We start from the raw sequence: 25,142 nt of genomic DNA on the forward strand, positions 1-25,142 counted from the left end.
TGTCATACTAATGCACCATATATTTTTGTTATGAACATCTGTTTAGATAAGGCAATATACACAATGTTATACAAGCAAGCTGGAGAGCAGAGAAGTGAAATCTGTCTGATGTTGTGGTTATGTGTCACTGAATGACCATCCAGGCCTTCTTCTTTTTCTTCCCCTTCTTCTCATCAGTCTTACACACTGAAAACTAGAGTACACTGTATAAATCATAATAATGGGAGTGCTCTTCTCTCTCCTCTTGTCAGCCAATGTAGTGCAGTCTCATCCGCAGATGAGAAATGAAACAACACTTTACATTTTAAATAAATCACTTCACTTTAAACAGCTTTTTTTCCTCTTTTTTTTTTTTTACAGTTGCATTCAAAGTTCCAATGATGCATCAGTCCATTTATTCATCAGTTGTCCATCTCCTCCGTCTGTCCTCCCTTGTAGTCCTCTGCCTGGACTCCTGTTTGGCCACACAGAGCCAAACTTAACGCTTAGATGTCCACTTCTCAAAGTGCACTTGTAAAGCTACTTCCCAATGTCCAACCAAGTATTTGTTTTTGGAAGATAAAAAGTATTATTCCCCCCTCCCCCCCAAAAAAGAAAGAAAATTATGTGAGTATATGATGTTGTTGTAATAATACTGGATACGTTTGAAGGCTCAGTTAATGTAAAGATGTGTCTTTAAAGCATCATGAAAGCAGCAAACCATTTTTAACCCAGAACCACACACTAGAAAAAAGGCCCGTCTGGACTGAATCTTTGATAAAAGCCCAATCCACCCGAACCCCACGGTGTTCACTGGTTTCACCGATCACCATCTGATCCCAGCAGTTCAGTCACAGGGCCATTCACAAACAGGGAATAATGGGTATTAATTCATATTGATGGGTACTGAATTCTAGTGCTTTCACAGAGACAGGTAGAAAAGCCATGCAATGACGAACTGAGGTTGGGGCAGGGGAGGGCAGAGACGCAGAGCACTTTCAGACAAACTTTCCCAGAATGCCATGTTCCACAGGATGTCCTGTAAAGGGGAGAGGGGTGGGGTTGCATTGCAGGAGACAGATGGGGCGTGTCCTCAGGTCTGGTCCAACCATTCAGCTCGTTTGGGAGCTTTGCATGTGTGTATGTCCACCGCCTCCTCACAGTCCTTACACTCCACCGCGCAGCACCATTTGAACTTGCACTCGCACTTGGTGATTTGCTTCACTCGTGTTGTGTCATAGCCCCGCCCACAGCACATGACCTCACAACCATCTGTGCCGCGTGATGTCTTATTGCAGACCCGTCCAGCCGTGCCCAGGGAGCCTGTGCAAGAGTACAAAAGAGTAAATAAAAGCTGATTTTTTTCCTTAACTTTTATGTTTTACCTCTCCACCAGTTCTACAAAAAATAACAATAACTGGTGGGTCATTTCTATATGGTGCCGTCCTTACTAGAGTTGAAAGGATTACTTCATTAATTGAAGTTTTCAGGTTAGCTTAGAAATCCATCTACCATCCTTCAAACAAAAGTAAATGATACTTACATGTTTTGTTCAGCAAGATAATCTTAATGAACAAATGCCACTTTTATGATCTTTGAATTGTAAATGCAATTTCAAGAAGTAAAAAGCTAACTGTAGGCTATAGAAGTACTACATTATGGTCAAATGACTTAGCCACATGTTAGCAACTGCCTTTTTAAGACACAAAAAACTTTAAAATTTTCGAGTGGTGTATAGAGGTGAAACAGTGTTATTGTGGTATTGTTTAAATGTAGAGATTACAATTTTCTCAGCTGCTTCCAATTTCTGTTTTTTGTGGTCTGACCTGCCAATTCCGATTGGCTGATAATGATTTTTAGTCTTTCTAAGAACTATAATTGACAGCATTCACAAACATTTTTACAACTTTTCATGTGAAATTAAATTTGATGTTCATATTAAAACACTGGCTATTAAATAATTTATACATTTTCTCCAAAACTGCTCCAGACTAGAGCCAGACCCTATTATCTTATCATATTAATATCATGCACTAGGGGAACACGATCTTGTGAGATTTTGCAGAATCTCACAGTATCTTGTAGGATGTGATTTCACATCTCATGAGGATGTAAACAAATCAGAGATTGACGTAATGCAACAGATTGCAGTAGTAAACCTTTGCAGTGAGAATAATAGTAGCAGAAGTAAAACAAGTCTGGATGAGAAAATGTTTGAGGAGATGCATCAACGCATGTTGTTTATTCTTCAGCCAGAACAGGAGGTGAGATTTTAACTGTCAGCCTGTGAACAACAGTCTGCTGTTGGCTAACATTAGCCTGAAGAGGTAGTAAGTTTACCGCTGTTTGGTAAAACCATCAGCTGCTCTGTCTCGCTGTAGACTGTCTTCTCTTTATCCTGTACTTGGAATCTATCACTAACACCGACGTCATGCAAGCGTGTGTCTGAGTGTGTGCTGCTGTGATCAGCGCTGTTGTGAGTGTGATGTTACGGTCAGTGTGTCTGCTGCGCACATGACGTGACCATTGTGCAGAGCCTGTGTGCTCATGTGACCGGCACAGAGTTTGATATGTGACGATGACTGGTCAGTCAATCGGTGCATCCCTGTTAAAATGTGGTGAAAATATTTAAAAAGTATTGATGCACACACTGAAGTAATTTCACTAAGTTTTATATTTAAAGCCCCTCAACTATTTGCGACGTCAATGTTTTCACTGACGAAACAAAACCACATTGCTGCTGTGTCTGCCTCTGGGGCACTGTTGCCAACTTTAGGTGATCCTGGACAGTATTGACTGTGAGTTATTCAAAGCACGACGTTTAAACAAATTTATCATGATTTATCGTGACACCAGTCATTGTTTCATCCCTAATGGGGTGGTAACTGAAATGTTTAATGTTGTAGAAGAAAATGTGAAAATCTCTTTAAGCTTGTGTTAACCACAGACCTTATTTCAGGCATCAAAACACAAAAACCCATTGACTTTAAGACAAGGATACCAGAGAGCAAATATGCTAACTAATTTCTTGGTTTTAGGACTCATTGCTGTAGCACTCTATTATGTTTTGGGAATGTTTAGACATTATACCCAAAGCGTATAGTGACACCGTGTAAATAGCTAAAATTAGCTATTTTTGCTTTTACTTCTTTGGAGCACTTTGTTAACAAAGAAAACCAGATACAAACAATCCGTGTATACACCCTTTTAAAATAGTTGAATTGATTCTATTAGTGTTAATATTGGATTTTGTTTAGATGATAACTGCCAGTGATGGTGACTTTGCAAACATGTTGCCAACGGTTTATTGACACGATGATGTGAACACAGCATTAACCCATGACCATCTAGGGCTTGTGGAACATTGTGTTCGTTAGAGAGAGCTAAAAACAGAATTTTTTCCAAATCCACCATCTCTGTCTAGACAAATGGAGTAAACCTCAGGATATATTGCAAACAAGTTTATGTATTAGGGCTGGGCCTTAAATTTTCATTATTACAAATCAGTTTTCGAATGTGGTTTGGAAGAGGAACCAGAAGGTTTAGTTTGAGTTTAGCTCTCTATTTTGTTTGACATTTGATCTGCAGCATTATGCTAGTCACCGCTGTTGGGTGTAGCAGAGTGTTTAGTGGTCTGCCTATTACCTAATGTAGTGGCATATTGTCTATGTCTTATGTGAATGTCATCCCCACAGAGATTAGTGCTGGTGTTTCGTGTGAGAAGCTCCCTGTTTGAACTGCTACCTATCACAACAAGCTGCCCATAGAACAACAGACCCACACACACAACTATGCAGTGTTGGTAGAGTGGCCTATAGTTACACTGCCTTTCCCAAGCCACTGCTCCCTTTGAAGCCACTGTGTGTGTGTGTGTGTGTGTGTGTGTGTGTGTGTGTGTGTGTGTGTGTGTGTGTGTGTGTGTGTGTGTGTGTGTCTGTGTATGTGTGTGTGTGTGTGTGTGTGTGTGTTCAAGGGTTAAATGGACAGTGGAGCGTGACAGACAGACAGGCTCTCACACTCTGAGGCCCACTCTGCCCTCCAGCTATGCTTAGTTCAGACAGACAGAGAGGGAGAGACTGTGACAGACAGAAAGAAGTGATTTTTTTTTTTTTTTTAAATTAGCTGCTTGTGTCCTTAGGCTGTGGATTCCACTGGGAAGGTGAGAAAGAGGGGGAGGATGGATGAGAGGACGAAGAGGAGGTAGACAAAAGGAGCAAGGATGAGGAAGAAGTGGACAGAGCTTCTGCGTGATGGACTGGTTGATGTCAAATATCGCAGAACACCCATTCTTGAAAAATTTGTCAACTCCATAAGATAGAAAATCAGACAGAACAGACATCTGCATTTAATAAAAAATAAATACATACATAAATAAAAACTCTCCTAGCATAATTGAAGAGTAAAAATCAATTTCACCCAAAATACAGTTTGGTCCCAATTGTCGAGAATTAGTGTCTGACAGTGTTTCAACCAACAGAAATCCTAATTATCATAATAAACATAATAATCAGGTGAATGGAAAAGTTGATCAACACTTCACCTGACCACGCGGTTTTGTGGGTGTATGTGTGTGTGTCTGTGTGTGTGTGTGTGTGTGTGTGTGTGTGTGTGTGTTGACAGAGACTGATAGAGGTCAGGTGGTCACAGAACGACCATGTCCCCAGGGTACAAGGATATTAGCTCCCACAGACATCACACGAGAGGCCTGCTGTGTTATCTGACAACCATTACAGACACACACACTGACACTCACACACACAAACACACTAGTCATGCATGAACATATACACAACATACACATAACACCCCTAAAACATAACACAGTCGGGGCAATCCATCAACATCCATGAGAAACTGCCTCTTTCAATAGAGTTCTTCCTCCTCTCTGCTGTTGCCGTCTTACCTGCTGATTTGTCTTGTAGGCAGTAATCTGGAGAGTTCTCAAAATAGACCAGGTCGTTCTTGGTGGCCTTCCTGAAGGCTTTGTTGGCTACAGCAAAGCCTGTCCCATCCTGATTCATTGTCACCTCAATGGCCCCGTTGTATTTCCTCCTCAGGTAGTCGCCGGTCTTCCTGAAGTCTGACATGGCCATCCAACATGTCCGCAGCGTGCAAGAGCCACTCACACCATGACATTTACACTCCAGCTTCATGAAGCGCTTCACGGCCTAGGTGCATAGAGAAAAGTGGGGATTGTGTGTTTTAGCCATCTTGAAATTGGGATTTACATGTTTCAAAGATACAGTGCAAATGCAGGAATGTATCTTAAAGGGTTGGTTTAACCAAATTTCATGAAAGTGTATTTCTCACTTAGTGGTATCTAGTCTAGCAGGTAATTTTTGATTTCATTTGATGAGATATAATAGAGGTGAAAGGATTTTGTTTGAGATGTTCAAAGCATTGAAAACTGACCCTTTTCTACCAAAAAAATAGTCCCTATAAATCAGATTACAGTGAAGTCTCTAGATTATCCAGACATGGGGACATTAATTTTGGATGCTCTAACACTTTGGTCACCTAAAAGAAAGTTTCACATAAATCTCAGACCCCATTTGAGTATTAACATGTGATCTGTATCTGAAAATCGTTACTGTAAAAGGATAAATGCATATTGATGAAAGTTGAAAATGCATAAGGGCTGTCACATTTACAAAAAAAAGTCCAGTTAAAACTAATTTGAATGCCACCCACCTGGCCTACTCTAAAATACACTGTAAATGCAGTCACAGAGGATTTTTACTCCCTAGTCATTTACAGTATGAGGAATGGGGTATTTGCTTCTGGTCGTAGATTTATTTTGCCTCGTTTTTCATGTTTTTCATCTCTCCAATGTCCAGACAGTTTCATATTCAACTTGTGGAATACTGTTTTAAGCCTGCTAGCCATGCTAGCTCCCTTAGTTCCCCTCCCCCTAGTGCTTACAACTCTGCCCACACTTCTTTGTCCTGTCCTGCCTGCTTTTTGCCTCAGCATGCAAGTAAATTTATGTCCATTCATGGTGCCGCTGCTGCTTCATTTGAGTGATAAAATAACATTTCAGGGCAGTTCCATTTTACAAAATCAGCAAACACATGCTTATACTCCAATTTTGAAACTGAAGAGATAATTAGAGATCAAATATTAATAATTATTACTTATATTATTAATAATATCTATTTTCAGATGTATGAACTAGGGTTGTAAATTTTGTTAATTTTCTTCAACTGATAGTTGAGTATGTTACCAATCAACAATCAGTGATTCATTAATAATTAAAAAGATACAAAACACATTACTTTTTCTCAGTTTGACTTTTATTTAGACAGTTCTAGCGGCACAGTAATTATATGAAACATTAATTTTTGAAGCACAAAATGATGTCAGATGAGGCTTAATTAATGCAATTTTTAAGTCAAAAAAGCAAACCAAAACAAATTGTGCCAAAGCCTATGAGCTCCACAGAAATGGTACACAAATCATTGGTTAATAAATTTTGAAAAGGTTAAAATCTTATCAGCGATTAATCGGTTAATGATTAATCATTAACATCTCTAGTTTGAATGGCAGCTTGAATTTCAAATAAAAAATGACAGTCCTAAAAAGCACTCCAATGTATTTTGGAAATGTGTTACATTTTGGAATACGGTGGGATTGGCCAGATCTCATTGAGGGGTGGTCTGGTTCCAAGAAGTGGATAAGTCGCCTAACTCTGCATGTTCCACTAGTTTGCATGCTCCATTTACGTGAGTCAATCACAATATAGGTGGATCTGAGATAACGAGAATGTATTAATACCAGGTATAAACGCAAAGGACCATGATCATTACCCAATAACATCGCCAGATACAGATTTCATGTGAATAACCGATCTAAAGCTGTCCAAGATCTAGATATATCAAATATTTGCCAAATAAAACAAAAATCTGCATTATCGTCATTATTTGGTTAAGTTGACACTGCCGTAATCACTTACTGTTCTGCCACAGCGGTTGTTGTGCAAGTTCATGAGCGCCCGTGCATCTCGGACCGTCCTCTCTTTGGCGTCTATGAAGGCTTTGGCAAACTTTATCCCATAGTTGATATTGTCACTACAGCCACCCCAGTCAAACTCTCCTCTGTCATCGCTAGCCCGTCCACGCTTGTGCGGGTCGCAGTTGCATGTCTTCAGCTCCCCCTGGCTGCAGGCGCGAGTGAGCGCGTACACCACTCCTGCCGAGGAGATGGCGTAGACAAAAGCTGCTTCACGGCTGCCTAAGAAATAGAGACAGAGAGAGAAAGCAGAAAAATGTTTAGACAGTTACTCATATCATGCAACACAGAATATTCTCTAAGACCTTAAAACTGTGCAGACCAAATGTTAACATGCATACACAGATACAGATAATGCCATGACCAGGCCTGGGTGTGAGCCATCAGGACATGAAGGTGCAGCTGACGGGGGCATATCAGGCCTGATGTGGAGTATAGGACAGCTCTGTTTAAATATTATCATGGAAATAATCCTAGCTGCGGGGCTCTCCTCTGCTCATATAAATTGTTTAAATACAGACACAGTGATACCCCATTAATCAGTGCTAGGGTGATGTCATGACAGCATTTTTTACCATTGCTGTGCTTTTCTGGTCTCCTTAGTTCCTTAGAATATGACTCATCTATTGTGTGGCCAAAGATACATAGAGAATTAGATATAGTGTTTGGTCACAGTTGCTTTTTGCAGCACCCGTGGGAATGAATGCGCCAAAAATCAAAATAGCAGAAAGAGACAGAAGAACCCATCGACTTGGTCAAACTAACAGACATATGTGGTTTTCATTTATAATGCTAATAACAACTGTTTTGTTACTAATGTTATATATCTCCACCAGTGGAGAGAAAACTCTTTTAACAATTTTGTTCACCCCTGACAACCATCTGGAACCAATGCTTTGAAACATGACAAATCATCTTAAAAAACTGTTGGCTGAATTTCAATTTAATTTGCTGTGGATTTTCAAGTTTCCCAGAGCATAAATCCAGGTGTTTTGGAGACCATGCAACCTTTTTATCTTGTGCCACCAGCAAGCCAATTCTTTAAATTAAGCCAGTTTTATTTATATAGCGCCAAACTTGAAAAGAAGTTATCTTAGTGCACTCTTCATATAGAGCCGGTCTTAACCATACTCTTAATAATATTATTTACCGAACACTTTCCACCATGAGCAAGCGCTTGTACTATGCAGTGCGTACTGGCAGTGGCTAGGAAAAACTCCTTTTTAATAGACAGAAACCTGGACTCTATATGGGCAGACTTCTGCCTCGACTGTTTGAGAGAAAGATGGAGGGAGAAAGAAAGAGAAAGAGAAAAAGAAGAAAAATGAACTGGGGCTGGGTGAATGGGTGAATTTATTGTCTGCCGAGGGAGAGCCACTGCTCCATGATGCACTTACATTCAGCAGCACAGTACACACCCACTCAACCGGACAATTAGTGCACTGAGCTGGAGGAGGAATGAGAGGTACACAGCCTGTAGAGCCAGACTATTTTCAAATGTAACGCAGTGAATTAAGGATTTATTTCAAACAAATCAGAGTTGGTCTTTGTTGGAAGAGTTGAAAGATTTAAAGATCATCCACACCAAGAAATATAAAGGTAACTATAAGAATTTATTTTGAAAAATGGTTGTAATTCAATTGGATGACTGCAACTCTATAACTCCACCATCCACTTGAGTGAAAATAATATTTTTATAGTTATAGCTTCTGGTGTGAACAGCCCTTAACAAAGAAGAGTTTGGTGAGTTTTACATTGTTTTTCTGTTGAGTTTGAATGAACTGGGGTTTATGATGAGTTAACAAAGCAATTAAGCTCATCTTAGTCGGATAAAAAGGAAAATCATGGATTCAGATGGTGTACAGTTGTATTTTTCTGGTTTAGGACAGAGATATACAGTACTGTACTGTACAGGGCTGGAGAGTGGTACAATAAAAAGTGTCTGCAGGCAACAATGAAACATGGTGGAGGTTCCTTGCAAGTTTGGGGCTGCATTTCTGCAAATGGAGTTGGGGATTTGGACAGGATCAATGGTGTCCTCAGTGCTGAGAAATGCAGGCAGATACTTATCCATCATGCAATAGCATCAGGGAGGCATCTGATTGGCCCCTAAATTTATTCTGCAGCAGGACAACGACCCCAAACATACAGCCAATGTCAGGAGCTATCTTCAGCGTAAAGAAGAACACAGAGTCCTGACCTCAACATCATCAGTCTGTCTGGGATTACATGAAGAGACAGAAAGATTTGAAGCAGCCTGCATTCACAATAGATCTGTGGTTAGTTCTCCAAGATGTCTGGAACAATCTACCTGGCAAGTTCCCCAAAAACTGTGTGTACCTAGAAGAATTGATGATGTTTCGAAAGCAAAGGATGGTTACACTAAATATTGATTTGGTTTAGGGTTTTTTTTCTGATCGCTCACTTTGCATGTTGTAAATTGATTAAAAATGAACAATTACATTTTATATTTTTTAAAGCATTCTTACTTTACAGCATTTCTTCACACCTACCTAAAACTTTTGCACAGCACTGTACTTGCTTTTAACTACATGTTCATGTACGCATCATAGCGTCTGTCTCACGTGTCCTGTGTCCATTTTGAGCATCGGTTGTGCACGTCCTCAGAAATGGCTATGCATCCGCAAGATGCAACACACATATGACCGATAGGGGCAGTGTAGGGGCAGAATACAGTGACAGGGTCAGGGGTCAGAGAAACATCAACAGCAACAACAGTGGTGTAAAGTTTTGAGGACAGGCTCATTGAACAGGTCTGCAACTCCCCTCATCTTTATGATGTTTTGTTGCAGCTGCACAGCGACAAACATGCTTGCCACAACATCTGGTGACAGATAAGTTCAGTTTTGGAAGGTGACGTCGAAACATGTACAAATAAATGGAAACAAGCTTGAGACCACTCTCTACATGCACGGTGGAAGATGATGGAAAACCAAAACTCCTTGTCTTCTTTCCTTTGTTTTTACAGGCAGTTTATGGTCTGAGTTCTCTGTTGTGCCCTCTAGAGGTGTTTTGCAGTAACATGCGTAGACAAGCTGCCTCATTGTGAACAGTTTGTTCACCACACAGCCGGTTGTCTACACAAACACATGGTCAAGCAGCAGGTATATTTCCAGCCTAACAAGGAAAACGGGTGAAAGAATGACTCATTTCTTGACCCTTTGTGAGTTTGTTTTGTTTATTGGATGTACATAGCGTATCTAAAGTAGCCAGCTGGCCAATCACGCACATCTCCCAGCTGAGACTCGGGAGGACAGAAGGAGGTGGGAGGGTGGGACAATATGCATCAGGAATCACTGGTTGATGGGCTGGCAGTGGCTGGAAATTTTTAACATATCGCCCAAGTCTAGAACACACAGAAGTAGGTATGATAAATAATAATCAAAGAACTGCCATAAAATGTGTTATGCATATTCATACTCCCCAGTGAATCAGCTTTATGTTTTGGACCCTTCTTGACCTCTCCTTTAGAAAGCCAGATGCTCAGGCTGAAATGCTAACTCTGCCTGTGTTTTTCAGTCATCCTGCTCACATGTATCTGATGTCTCTAAGACAAAAACTGAGATTACATTTTTTTTTTGGCCATACTGACCAGCCTTAGCTTATATTTTAATCAATCTACACAGGTGGCATGATGGTTCATGTTTCACCTGCGCTTCAGCACCGTAACTGTGACTTAAAAGCATCTATATATTGGTTTCAGAGTGCTGCCAAAACATGGTTTACAACATAGCAATGCTGTGACCGATCACATCCTCACTTCAGTCCTCTGTAGACGCTGATGGAGGATTTAAACTGCTTTGCTGTGGAGAGGCTGCTTTCGCCATACAGCCTATGTAAACAGGATGTAGGACATTTAATCTTGTTTTATATTATGTTGGCTCACAGTCGCATGTTAACAAAATGTGCATAATAGAACATTTGTTTCTTGGGTCTGTTGAACTCTCTCTGTTTCTAACCATGCTCACACATGCAATTGTTATAGCCTGACCACAACAAGTTGTAAGAAGTATTTAAATGTTGTAGCAAACTTTTGCATAACCTGCATACTAGAATAAATAATAATGCATACATTTTACATTCATTAATTTGGTTTCGAATTTAATACAGTGTCCTGCAAAGCAGTATTTCCCTCTGAGTGGATGGATAAAGTTCCGTGAAATGGAACTACTCAAGTACCACTTCAAAATAACATCACAAAACTAACTCATAAAGTACTGATTATAAATAACTAAGGGTGGGGTGCTTTACTATTTGAAAACAAGATAGATGTTCACTCTGCAAAGCTATCTGAACCAACTTGAGCCAGAAGAATTTGTGTGATCCAACCTGCTCGCTCTGTATTCACTGGAATGTCCCATTCCATCTCTGGGGAGAAGAGACGGGGCAGTGGGTGCTGTTAAGGGGGTGTATGTGGGGGAGGTTGGAGGAGGCGGGCATTGCTGGTCATCATTCAAACCTGTGCTGTTTGTCTGACAGTGAGAATATCTCTCTAAATATTTACATCTACATTACTGTTTATTCCTTTGCACCACACACACGCACAGACAGCCTCTATCTCCATATCTGCTACTTTTTTCCATGCATCGTTGGCCCCCGCACATGCTTAGGATGGCTGGATGAGGGACAGTAATAAGCCAAGGAAAGTCAGTGATGTCAGATACTATGTTGTAAGTATGACCTAACAACCACTTTATTTTGTGCAACCTGAGTTCAGGTACACTAAAGCATTTACTATTGTGCCCTGCACAAAAAGCTACAAAGTCAAGAAAAGGCACAGAGAGCATTGTCACAGTCTCTACTGGTTGCACTGCATACGGCATGGATGGTGTAGATTTCAAGGGGTCATAAGAGGCAGGTCCCCATCAACATTTAGAACATATGCATGACATTATAGTCACAAAGGACTTTTATTTTGAAAGGTAGAATGTGATGCAACAATTCCACTGGTGAAGTTGGTGGTGGCAGTATGCAACCTTAAAAGCAATGGTTGCAATATGTCATAAAACAGAAAAAAAGAAGCAACTATGATAACCATGGAGGAGCCAGAGGGAAGGACAGAGGTATTGTTTGCTAGTTTGCAAGCTGATCTTAATGTAATGTTGCCTGACTATAATTAAAGCTTGCTAGCTAGCAAAGCTAGAAGCAGACAAGCTAATTTAGCATTTACTACATAGTATATTTCCCAACATAGTCAAAAGAATGGCGCCATGTGATTTGCTGACGGCATTCTGAATTTACAAATAGCATATAATTTCACGCAGCAGTGTTAAATAATAGATGTATATTTGAAAGCATTACAGAATGCCTGAGAGCCTTATTGCATTGTGCCTACTGGTGCCTGAATTTTGGGTTTCCACCATAAATTGATGCAGAAAAGACACAAATTGGGGCATAAAAGTAACCAGTATGCAGGATATTAGATGTTTGACTTTTAAATTTTACTAGGGGAGGACTCCTGAATCATCAACTCGTGTCCCCCCACCAGTGTTAAAATGAAACCTATGCCTGTCAGTGATTCACAGGTGCATCAGTGCATCCATACGAGACTAGACTAGACTAGTAAAGACTAGACTAGCTACTGCATTATCATTGCAAAATAATGTGTGATGGAGAACTTCATGGACAATATTCAAGTCAGACTGTGTGCAGTTATAAAATCCTTTATAAAGAGGAATTGTACATGCACTGGCTACGCATATAGTTGGAAAATATGTATGTTAACATTCATTTAGTATGCATGTGTCTATAGCATAAATCTGTTACCCAGCCGAGAGGTCTGGCAGGAGTGGAAAAACAAAATGACGACAAGCCCATGCCTCGAAGCCCGTGTGTTTATTGACGAGGCGTAAGGCATTGCAACAGTCCATTAGCGACTATAAACACGGAGCACCAGCATACGTGAGCATGAGACAGAGAGATCAGAGAAAGAACAGAGCGAAGGGAGAAGGACAGACAGGAGAAGGGAGAGATAAGGCAGTAAAAGTGCAGAAGAAGAAGGTTGAGAATGAGGAGGGAGATAGTAGCAAATTCAAGCTCAGTTCCCACACTCTGTGGCGTACATGTAGACACACACATTGACTTACTCCGTAGCAAGACACGTCCAAACACGGTGTGGTCGCGGTCCAGTGTGCTGCAGTTCCAGCGATGGTGTCTGAACTGGTGCTGGCACTCTCTGATCCACTCCTTAGTGCCCTCACCAATGGCTTGCATGATGTCGGGGTAACGCTGACAGAGTTGCCGCTGCTTGTTCACCAAGCCTGGGATGTTGTCGCAGATCACACGGGCCCCCAGCGCACCAATGTACCTAAAATGCAAAAAAAAAAAGCCACAAGAAACCTCTAGTTTTGAACTGGATCCACACCAACTTGTGTCTTTTAGAAGGATTCATGTGCAGAATACGAAGCACAGCAGTGATTGCAATTGATTAGTACACAGGTGCCCTCATACGGAAGGTTTATACACATGTGGATACACACACACTCAAAGGTGTGAGTGGCATGAAGGAGAGCGGCAGTAACAGTCCTCTGTGAGTCAGAGTTCACTACACTTAACAGTTTAAGGTTTGCAAGAAGGAGGGGAGTGGAAACCATTTACTTCGCTCTCCAAATAAATAAGCACTTAACCTCTCCCCACAAGACCTGCGTGTGTATGTGTTTAAATGTTCCCCAATGGGATAGTTGAAATCATGTCGTCACAAATCAGAGCACGCAGTCTGGGGCCTCCAATAACCCTGTCAAACTAAGACCCCATTTACTCACTCTGCTCCTCTCTGTCCTCTGCCTGTTCGCTTGCATTCTCATCTTACTCACAGCTCTCCTGCATGCTTCTTCCAGTCTTTCTCCTCAGCCTAATAAAACAGACTCTTGCAGTGTCCTATCAAGATAAATGCTGCTCTAATCGTGAGCCCGGTGGCTGCGGGGCTTTGGCGGGTCACTGAGGGGAGGTCAGGGAGCGTGTAGCTGTGTGGTCGTGTTTTTTACGAGGCTGGGCAAGAGGATGGAGACTGGAGGCTCTCTACTCCCCAGAGTGGGATAAGAGAGGAGGAATAAGAACAGAGTGCTCATCAAAGGAAAGAGCCAGAGCGGCAATTCACACTTAATTTTCTCTCTCTCTTTCTCTCTGAGAGTCAGGAGGACCTGTGGATTTTATAGGATAATAAATCATTATCCACAGGTCTAAAACAACATGCTGTAAAGCCCAACTGCGACTCTACTGTGAGTCACAGAAGAAAGACAAGTGGGAGACAAACAAGGAAGGCTTCTATTGATTTCTGATTATACAGCCACAACTTCTCCTGTATTACATTGGCCTCTTGTTGCCCCTGTCATCTTCTCAAGCCATATTGGGTCATGCAAGAAACACTAAAAAAAAAGACAAATAATCTTTTAATTTCTCTAGCATTATCAGTCAGAAATCATTTTAATTTAGTCTTGGGATTTCCTCAAAAATTTACTTAAGCAAATAAGCGACTTAAAGGGATATTTTGGATTATTTGAAATGGGATTGTATGAGGTGCTTATCCATAATCAGTGTATTAGCTACAGTAGATGATGGTCAGCATGCTTCCTGTTTGGAGAAGCAGAGATGTGTGCCAGCATGGAAGCTAAACAGTGAACACTGTGGACAGGGCCAACAACTAAAGATATTTTAGCTGCTCAAAAATGGTCCGCCTAAAAAAATCTAAATCACTTTAATGTACGCTATATTTAGAATATTTTAACCACTTTACTCTGCTGCTATGTTAAAATTTTCCAAATGATCATCATCAGCCCATCCATTGGCGATTGGTGATATCTTTGTCCCCCTTCCACTTCCTCCCGTCCTCTCCAGTCTCAGCTGAGAGATGTGTGCAAGTGGTGAATTCAGTATGTTACGCATGCTGCGCACATTCACTACATCCAGTAGACAAAATGAACTCAGAAACTGTCTAGAAATTACATGTTCTTACACTTATTTTCCAGGCAAAATCAGCCACTTTATCTTGCAGAACATGGGAGCTGCTAGTTTCACGCAGCCTCCATCTGTTTGTGTGTTATTGTGTGACTTCCAAGGATAAAAGGATATTATGGATTCACCAGAGTCACACAGTAACATAAACAAACTAACAGATCTAGGCAGCAGGAAACCACCAACTCCTGTGTTCTGCAAGGTAAAATTACTGATTTTGCCTATGGAGTCTGGTTGAGTGAGAGAAAGCATAATAGTAGTTTACCATTAGAGAGGGCTGTCTCACAGCAAGGTAAAGCTGTGAATACATTTTAAATATAGCGTACACTGATTTTTTTAGGTGGACTAAAATACTATACAGCAGTTAATTGCTTAGCTCAGAACAAGTACCTCCTACAACAATACATCAAATGATCTGAACTGTCCCTTTAATGCACATCAAGATCAGTTTAATTTAAGTAAAGGGTCAAATTGAACACAACAAACATAAGTCAAACTTACGGCACAGGTATGCACACTGATTTTCTCCTATTAGCTTTGCCAAAAACTGCGGGTGTTCTTTATATTTGGAGAAAAAAAAACATTATTATAAAATGTATGTATGATGATGCATTTATATTACATTATAAATGCTTTTTACACATTTCTCTAATGGCTGGAACATCCCACAATCATTTTGCAACCCCTCCAGGGTGTTAAAACTCCAGATCTGTCCATATCACCACTTAACTGTACACCTACAGAAATGTGATAAACAGTTAAAACACTGTATCTCCTACACTAAATTCCCCTCAAAGCCAATAATGCCCAGCCAAAGCCTCCACACACACTCTTCCCACTACTCCCCATAACTGCTTTTAATCTACACAAACTATTAGGCATTCCATCACCCCCATACCCGCCCACACGCAGACACTTCTCCTATAAACACACTCACACACATGGACATTTTCACGTATGTTATTGCGCAGGCAATGAGATATTTTTTCACCCCTCACCTATGCTCTAGATGGCTGGTTTTGGGGTATTTTAGTGAAGTAATTTCTGCGTGTAGCCTGTGTGTGTGTGTGTGTGTGTGTGTGTGTGTGTGTGTGTGTGTGCGTGTGTGTGGTACCTGGTGAATTAATGACTGCTCTGCCTTGTCGAATACAGGCTCCAGCTGAGCTGAACACGCGTTCAGCCAACAGCGCCGACATAAATTACATTTATCGCTCTATTATTATTGCTCAATGTGGCAGGCCAACAAACTGACACCAAGAAAATGCGTTTTAGAAACAAAATCCTTAAGAAGCTCGAATCTAGTTCGCTAACTTAAAATTTATTAATCCGCCATAATTTTTTATTAAACTACTTTTTTTTCCCTCAGAGGCAAATCAGATTAAATGATGACAGAAAAACACATTTAAAGTTTTTCTTTGCAGTCATTTCCCCATAAAAATGACAAGGCAACGCACTCATTCGTGACAAATAATAGCCTATGAAACTCTCTTATTAAACCCAAGTGTGTCTGGATTATTTGCGGAAAAATGCACAAATAAAAACAAGAATAAATAAAGTCTAAAATGTTTCCAGCAACATCAATGATCAGAAAGGCGCTGTCGGCGATAATAAATTAGCTGAAATCCTCAACCCCTCATAATGGCCTTGTCCCTCTGCTGCTGGAAAATCGCTGCTCCGCATTAATTGGACCAGGTTTTGCTTTTGCTTTTTGGAAAGTGGTTATTTTAAAAAAACCGTCATAAGTTAAATTTGTTGGCAGTTTGAATGCCTGAAGTTTGTAACTATAGATCCAAACCTCGGCAGGAGTCCCAGCTTCGCTTCAAATGATTAAAATCAGTGATGAATGTTCAAATCGTGTGGGCATTTCCTTACCGTCCTTTTACAGTTAGATAATAATAATAATAATAATAATAATAATAATAATAATAATAATAATAATAATAATTAGTTAGCTGTCTTTAGCTGTCATAAATCATGTTGGCAGTCAGGTACTGTGGACCTGTAGATGTGATGGATGCAGTCACTACTCACCACCACGAAGAGTCCGCCCGTGGCGTCACCACCAGCAGCAGCAACAGACACGCACAGTAAATCCTCGAACTGGCCCCGGGGTTTTGGCATGAAGAAGACCGGGATGAGAGTCTGGCTCCCGGCGAACCACAGCTCCGAATCTGGGATGTCCGGAGGCTCAGAATCCTGTTTAAACCCAGCATGGCTGTGCGCTTTTTTTAACCACCCGGGAAAAAAATAAATCAGTTTTCAGAGGAAGATGCCCAACTTTATGAGACAAGGTTTGATGTGAAGTAGGTTAAACACCCATTCAGTAGAGAGATCTCATTATCCAGTGCGTGGCTCCATGTTGATAGCGCGACTGTCAGGAGTGTGAGGAGCGCGTTTGCGGTGCCATGTGCGCACCAGACTCTCCGCTGAGCACTGCCAACAGGAGGTTTACCTGACGGGGCGAGCAACAAGTGTCCTCTGTTTCACCTCTCCAGTCAGCTCCACAAACACCTATCCCTGGGTTTTCGCTTTGTTCAGAGGCAGAAGTAAGATCCGAATCACAGCTGGAGTCAAAGGTTGGCTGAAGTTCTGTCGGCTGTGTGACTGTGTGCTGGGTCGGATGCTTGCACCGGACCTCTCCTTTATCAGTGCGCTGTGAACACAGTCAGAGCTGAGAGAGAGAGAGAGAGGAGGGGGAGATGAGGGAGGGCTGCTGCTGACAGCAACTCTCGCCCATTGGGCAGATACAGGGGTTACAGAGTTTGACTAGGAAGGAGATATTAAAGAGGGATGCACGGAGAGAGGTGCGTTCCTCTGTATGTGTGTGTGTGTGTACTGTGGTGAAAGATGCTGCTGCTGTTGAGTTCGAGAAAGTCCTAATGTGAGGAGTTCATCTGTAACCACAGACAGAAATTATTATAACCAATGATGGCGCCTTCATTTTACAGCCCAGTAAAACTGGATAATTAGATCACAGGAAAATGTGGGTTTTCATATTATAAAGGAATTATAAAGGGCCTTTTTCCATTCTCAGTGGAAAATGGTGCAAAATCTAATAATTTAGATCAGTGGTTCTCAAACTATGGGGCGTGTCCCACTGGTGGGTCATAGAGCCACTGCAGGTGGGGCATGGATGACCAGGGGAAAACTGTGGAGTAATGTTACCACATGTTTCAAAACAACACAAAAGTTCCAAAGCTATTTAAAAAAAGATCGAAGTGCTCATTCAAGACCTCAGTTCTGTCTCTGTTGTTTTACCTGAAATTTGGCTTGCAGCTCATCAAAGCCAGAGAGTGTTCATTGACTTTTACTGTACCAGCACCATGTGCAGGTTGTTCATATTATTTTTAAAAAAGAGAGAAAAATCTTAAATTGTGTGCCAAGGACTTTTTTTTTCCTTTTTTGCCATGGTATATATAATTTATTGTATTAAAGTTTAAAATTATGGCATCATGAAAACTATATCTTGGAGTTAAACTAGGTTAAATGAATATGACTTATGTAAGGAAAATAAACAGGAATTTGCTGATGGTATCATGCTAATCTTAATTCCCCTAAAATTCAACCTTAAACCTTTTTTAATCATTGCTTCTGCTGTCATTGTTTTATTGATTGATTTTAAAAAGAGTGTGGAGTGGGGTGCTTTTTTGGCAACTGAAGAAAACCACTAATTTATATGTAGAAACATAATGAGAGATTGAAAATGTTGAAGATGCAATTGTTAATTTTAAAATATTACTTTTTCTACCATCTATAGTTATTGACAGTTATTAATAATTAGAATCAACATTATAATGTATACATTATATATGTATAAGTTCCCATATATTATATATATAATATATATATTATATATTATGTGTATAAGATTGTACTTTTTTCTGGTCCTCACATACACCTTTTACACCTTTCAGATTTTACTGATGTTACTGTATTACTGTATGCACCCAAATCTGAAGATGTTATTCGGGGAAAACACAAATAATGCAATAGAAACAGATATTTCTTCAATCCAAAGCTGCTCATTATTGTTCAGAAAAAGTCAGCTTCTCGATTACCTCACCATAATTAAAATGCTTTGCATCTACCTTAATCAGACACTAATTTAATGCACCAAGATTATTTTCTTCTACTGAAGGATATTTTATATACTTGTATATTTCAAATGTAGAATTTCTATTTCTGATGCAAATAATAAAACTTTTTTTTATTTATTTCATTTTAGATTTTTCAATGTCCTCCAGGTAAAAGAGATATGATGTGGGGCTTCAGACACTTCATAAAATTGTTAAGTTAAAAACAAGAGATAAAGATTGCAGGAGGCGGTGGAAATATATTTCTTAATGAATTATCTGCTGATATTCAATCATTATTATACTTTGTAGGCACAACAATTGCATTGCTAATGAATATTGGGTGAGAAAATGAAACCTTTTCTAAATTAAATGTGTGAACCACAGTAACTTCTGGTCCTCTATTCGAGTTCAGATACAGATAATTCTGTTGGTTGAACATATACAAGAACAGATACAGATAATTTTGTTGGCTAAACAGATACAAACACAGATACATATAATTTTGTCAGTTGAACACATACAAACAGAGGTACAGATAATTTTGTTTGTTGAACAAATACAGATTATGATGTCTGTGTGCACCTCTACCAAGGACAGCAGATAAAAAGAAGTCTGCTGTTTATATCTGGAACATCATGTTAATATTAATTAATGTGTGCTGTCCCTGATGAAGTTATATCTTTGACATTGTTTATGTTAATATTATTAACAAATACTTATTTTCAATATTTGTCATGCCGACAGCCACACAACTCAAAGCCCAGCAGAAATGAAAGTCAAAGAAAAAAGCAGGGAATGTGGGACTGGGTGAACAGAGCCAAGATCGTCCAGTGGAACAGCACTATGGCTTAAATATGAACCACATGTGTAAGAAAGTGAGTGCTGAGACAGCGCTCGAATATAGCGTGCACACACACACATTGTACGTTGTCCCTGGAGAGCGACCATCCTTACCTTTCTTCCCACGCTTGTGTGCGTCTTCAGGTTTTCTTCAGGCTTGACGGTGAGCTGTCATCCATCATCAAATCTCTGATGTTTCTGTTTGTCCTCGTATGGCTCCTGACAGATTAAAACCTACTTTTAGTATCTGAAAGACCTTTCACAAGCTCAAAAACGAGTGCTTGGCTTGTTTACGGACGACAATTCACACTCAGCCTAGACTTGAACTCGTCTGTGGAGTTTGCGATATTGGATTAAGAATACCACAGTTGATTCAGCTGACCCAGTAATACTAACAAACAAGTAAACAAATCAGGAAAATCCCTATCGGAATTGAAACTATTAGAATTAGCTATAGCTGTCGCAAACTGCCATTTCATCAAAAGCTTGAGAAAAGAGCTCTAGTGTTTATGCCAAAGCTGCTGTTAAAGCTAATCTCCTTTTAGAGACATTTGTATTTCTGCTTAGGCTGCTGTCAGAATGGGACACACACACGCACACAGACTAGAGTGGGCACAGGTTTTGCGAGAGGCCGTGAGGTGAGGCAAAGAAGCAAAGCTCTGGTGAATATTTGTGCACTCCAGCTTAGCTCACAATTTTCTGCTAAATCAAAAGGAATTAGGGAAGCACAAACACGGTTGAGTTATGCTCTCCCTCATGGGGCTGGAGTTGGACCAGACTTTCTCTCTCGCTGTGTCTTTCTCCCAGCCCATGAACTTGACCCCAGCTTTCTCCTCATAAACAATAACAGAGTCAAGCGCCTTCTTGTCAGTTGGAGGAAAAGTTTGCCCTGATGTACGAGGTCCAATCTGGCAACCATCTCCTCAGAGGAAAAGTACTGACAGGGGCTGCTATGTTTAAACGCTGCTCTGGGGTGAAGGAGGGATAAAGGTGAGATTTACAGAGGCAGCGGTTTTTGGACTAATCCAATTGATTTCTGTGTTGATACATTATAATCACTCAGGATTATTTCTGAAAGGAAAGTTGCAGGGAGCCGAAGAGAATGAGCTGAATGAATAAAGGGCAAGCCAGAGGCATGCGCTGAAGGTGGAAGAGTTGGACTATTGGCCCAGTAATGTGTCCCCTGTGGGGATTATGCCGCAGGCTGTCACCAGTCAGGCAGTCCTGGGATGAGCTCAGCATGTATTCCCATACCCTGGCAGGCTGGAGCGGGGAGGACAGCCTGTCGTCAGACCTGGCCAAGTTCCCATACTGATTGGACACACAGGCGCAAACTCAACACTGGGCAGGTCTGAGGGAACATGGACAAGGGACAGGTGGAAGAAGGACAAAGACAAAAAAGGATTCAACTGAAGCAAGTTAGGAAGCTCCAACATAATGTCGTACGACGTGGGTCGTACACTGTAGAGATTATACAGCCCCATGAGGCAAATGTGTGATCTTTGGTACTGGGCTATTTAAAGCTTCATTTCCACTCCATGGAAAGGCTTGACCCTACTTACTTTTTTTTGGTTTTCCATTAGTGATGGTGCCTAGTACCTGGTACCTAGTACTTGTTTTGGTGACACCTTGGTCGAGTTTCCAAGCGAACTGAATTGATACTAAAAGGTGACGTGAAAACACTGCAGTGCAGCGTTGGTTGTGCAACATGAGACGTCCTGCAAAAACCCAGCATTTTTCAATAGCTAAGCAACCATCAAAAGTGACTGATTTTTTTTTATTCACTCAAAAATGGCAGCCTGCAAAATCACATTGTAGTTTACTGAAGAAGTGGGGACATATCAACAACATGGTTCTTTCATTTCCTCTGTTATCATAGTGTAGCTCCTTTCTGTGTGTGGTTGAAGGAGACAGTTAGACAAAGAGTGTCAGTGCATTCAAGTGGAGCAGAAAAGGTGAGCAGTGTACGTTGTCAGTCTGGCAGTAAATGTACGGTGTAGCTTACAGTGTGTGTTGTTTCCCGTCTGCTGCAATAGCGTCGCTATGACGATCAGCAAACAACAAAGTCTCAAACTTGAGTACAGTCAAGCCGCGCCATGAAGTAGAAATGCAGCTTATATAAAGTTGACTTGACCTGACATTGCATAGTAATAGCAGTTGCTCCAGCCTAAATAATAAACTCACTAAACTCACTTAACTGCTTTATTAAAGGACCATCATGAGTGTTTCCCGATCTTTCCCTTATCATCATAAGTCATCAAAATTATTCATATGACCGACTTCTAACCTGCCACATCTATAGCTGTGATTAAGACCACATTCAGACAGACTTTAAAAAGTCTAAAAAGTTGAACCAGGCAAACTTTTGCCGCAATGTGACATCATTTGGCAAGGCACTGCGTTAGCCAATCACTTATGCATAAGCACACATTCCTGATAGATTACATTACATTATTATGAATGTAAGGATTCTGCTGATTTCCTTGCAATTGTTGATAAAATAGTTACCACCATTATATCTTATTTTATTACATTTTTTTTTCTGGATTTTTGCCTTTATTTGACAGTGACAACTGGGGAGAACAAGCAGCAAAGGGCCCAGGCTGGAAGAAAACAGACATTAAGGACTGAGCCTTACTACATGGTGTGTGCACTCTACCTGTTGAGCTATGGGTTCACCCCACCCATCTGTGACAACTTTCCTGAATTGTAAAATCCTGTCTGTGAGTAACTCATTAATCTAAAACTGGATTGTTTTTTATGTGTCAGTGGTACTGACAGGATCAGGATCAGGATCATGCCCAAAAGAAACCGGGGTTGACTGTAGTTGGAGGACTGCAGTCTCCAGTGTAAAAGTTGGATGTTTTAAGCCCAGCCATCTGTATTAATCTTCTTCTTAAGAGGTTTTACAGTAGAATGACAATGTCACATTACTTCCATCTTTGCTTCTCAGAGACAACTGCCATAACACATATGGCTAAAAGAGATCACTGCTGAGGAAAACGTGAACATTGGTCGTTTTAAAGTCTAGATGAAATTGCACTTATCTATCAACCCTCCATACAGAAGCATACTACCAAGTGAAACAGGATAAGCGGACAGGACTAATTGTTGGGAGGAATTAGATTTGAATGTTGAAGAGTGGCTGTCATAACTTGACATACCACACTGTTGCTAGCTTTTTAACTAGTTAATCTTAGCTCTGTGCTGCTAAAAAGTGAAGACTGATTGATATTATTGGTTGAAATTGGTTGGTTCAAGCCTACATAAACAGGCCATATTTTGTTTTAAGGAAGAAAACAGTTAGATTTTGATATAAGAATGCAAGGAATGGATTTTTTTTTTTTGTAGTTTTGCACAATAGATGACCAGAGATGTGATTTACAAAGATTAAAAGGGCATTTTGAATTCCATCTCAACTTTTGGTGTTTAAACAGATGACGAATTTCAGTTTTCTGATAAGGACAGTTTCCATTTTAGATATTTTATTTAAATTCTTGCATGACAACTTTTTGTAGATGGATTTGATACAGTCAGAATTTCTGCATGTTAAGTAGTTGCGAGGATAAAAGGACCAGGCCTGAGTGGCTGTTTAGATAATAATCAGCTGAAAATCCAGTAGCATTATCTATAAAGCTAATGAAAGGTCAGAATACAACACAGACCCTAAAAATACACTGTCCTCCAGGGACAGACAAGCCCCAATGTGCATGTGCATGTGTGTGTGCGCATGCACATGAGTGCTAGCCAGAGAACCAGATCTGTGATAATTTATTGTCCTGTAAATTTAGATCTGCCGACAGAGATGAAGTGCCTTGAACAAACAAAGCGGCGGTGGAACTCCAGAAGCTTCTGAAACGGCAATGGCTAGCACTCAGAGAAGGTGTTGGGGCCTGTTGTCAACCACTTTCCCCAGATGCAAATTGTGCAGCCCAAGGCACGTACATTGAGAGAAGGTGTATACTTGTGCAGGTGCAAAAAAATGCTCACCCACACAAATCCATAACTGCTGCTATAGTATGTACCCTTATATTACATCACGGTTGGCTTATACAGGGCTAAGCTCTGCATACCCTTTCTTTCTTTATCCCCAGGATAGGCTGTCATTAATAGATTTTATAGCTCCTGTGAACAAACTAAGTATCCGTAGATGTGATGGTGATAACTCTATAATAGCATGTTTACTGGGTCACTGGAGGATGCCGTCATGCTGGACAGATTTGGAGCATGCATACACGAATGCACTCACACAGACACACACGCACTGTAGAGCAGGTGATAGAAATGACATCAAAGGGATATACGGAGCGGTATGGCCTCTTTGACGTTTAACACATCTCAGACATTTCTTAGGAAAAAACAGGCATGCTTCGCTGACAGCACATAGACAGGGACAATGATACAAACAGTCACAGACAGAAATAATCAGGCATACATCATCCATATTAGATGAAATAGACTGGGATGAACTTTAATCTGACTGCTTTGATTAGCTTTTCCACTTACAAGATCTAGATTTTAACGAGCACAATATTTTTGAAGTATCCAAATTTAAATTTACCTCTATGGATGCTGGTCATTTATACAGCACAGTGTCTCCTTGCTCCCTCTTGGTGGAACTGAGTTTGTGCTGAGTAGTTTCCTGTTTTAGTAGGGAACTGTCTGTGTGACGTACACTGCAGGTCATGGGCAGCTGGTCACATGGTGACTGGCTGAGGTAGCATAGTGAATAGTGAATCAGTGAATTGAACTCTGAAACAGTAAATACTTCTCGCCTGTCTTTTGATTTTTTTTTAAAGAGAATAGGGATTGAGTCACCCTGTTAACCAAGACTGAAATAATTTGTAGAATAGCTACCCATGTGTGGGAGCATGTGTTTTTCATTCATTTATTCAGGAGTTGAGTGAAAAAGTGTCATTAAAGCTTTATAATTACATGTCAGGTATGTTTCTCGTGTTGGAGGATGGACCACAGTCAAAACAGAAACTTGACAGAAATTTAAGCACACCCCTCCCATTAGGTTAAAATGTGGATCCCCACAAGCTTAACCATTTGTTTTAGTTTTATGAATGTGTACATGCAAATGAAAGCAAGAATTATTATTATTATTATATTATATTATTATTACTATTATTGTTGTTATTTTTATTAGGGTGATGATGCTTGTAATCATAACATCCTGTCAGCAAAATCTTCTCATAATGCCATTCTGTCAAAAACCACTGACAACATTTACAGCTCATAACAGTCATAATTGTTTTACATGAA

General features: G+C 40.4%; 1 protein-coding gene across 1 annotated transcript; it reads right to left on the bottom strand.

Moving 5' to 3' along the window:
- LOC146325211 (protein Wnt-2b-A) lies at positions 1-24,474 on the bottom strand. The gene is made up of 7 exons (XM_084721084.1): positions 24,436-24,474; positions 19,989-20,093; positions 16,990-17,629; positions 13,095-13,315; positions 6,932-7,209; positions 4,883-5,147; positions 1-1,302 (listed from the first exon to the last, which is right to left on the bottom strand). The coding sequence occupies exons 3-7, from the start codon at positions 17,169-17,171 to the stop codon at positions 1,073-1,075; spliced, it is 1,176 nt and encodes a 391-aa protein (XP_084577210.1). The 5' UTR covers positions 17,172-17,629; positions 19,989-20,093; positions 24,436-24,474; the 3' UTR covers positions 1-1,072.
- Between the last annotated feature and the right edge of the window lie 668 nt (positions 24,475-25,142).

This window comes from Lutjanus erythropterus, chromosome 6 (assembly GCF_056507025.1).
Source record: "Lutjanus erythropterus isolate fLutEry1 chromosome 6, fLutEry1.hap2, whole genome shotgun sequence".
Lineage (NCBI taxonomy): Eukaryota > Metazoa > Chordata > Actinopteri > Lutjaniformes > Lutjanidae > Lutjanus > Lutjanus erythropterus.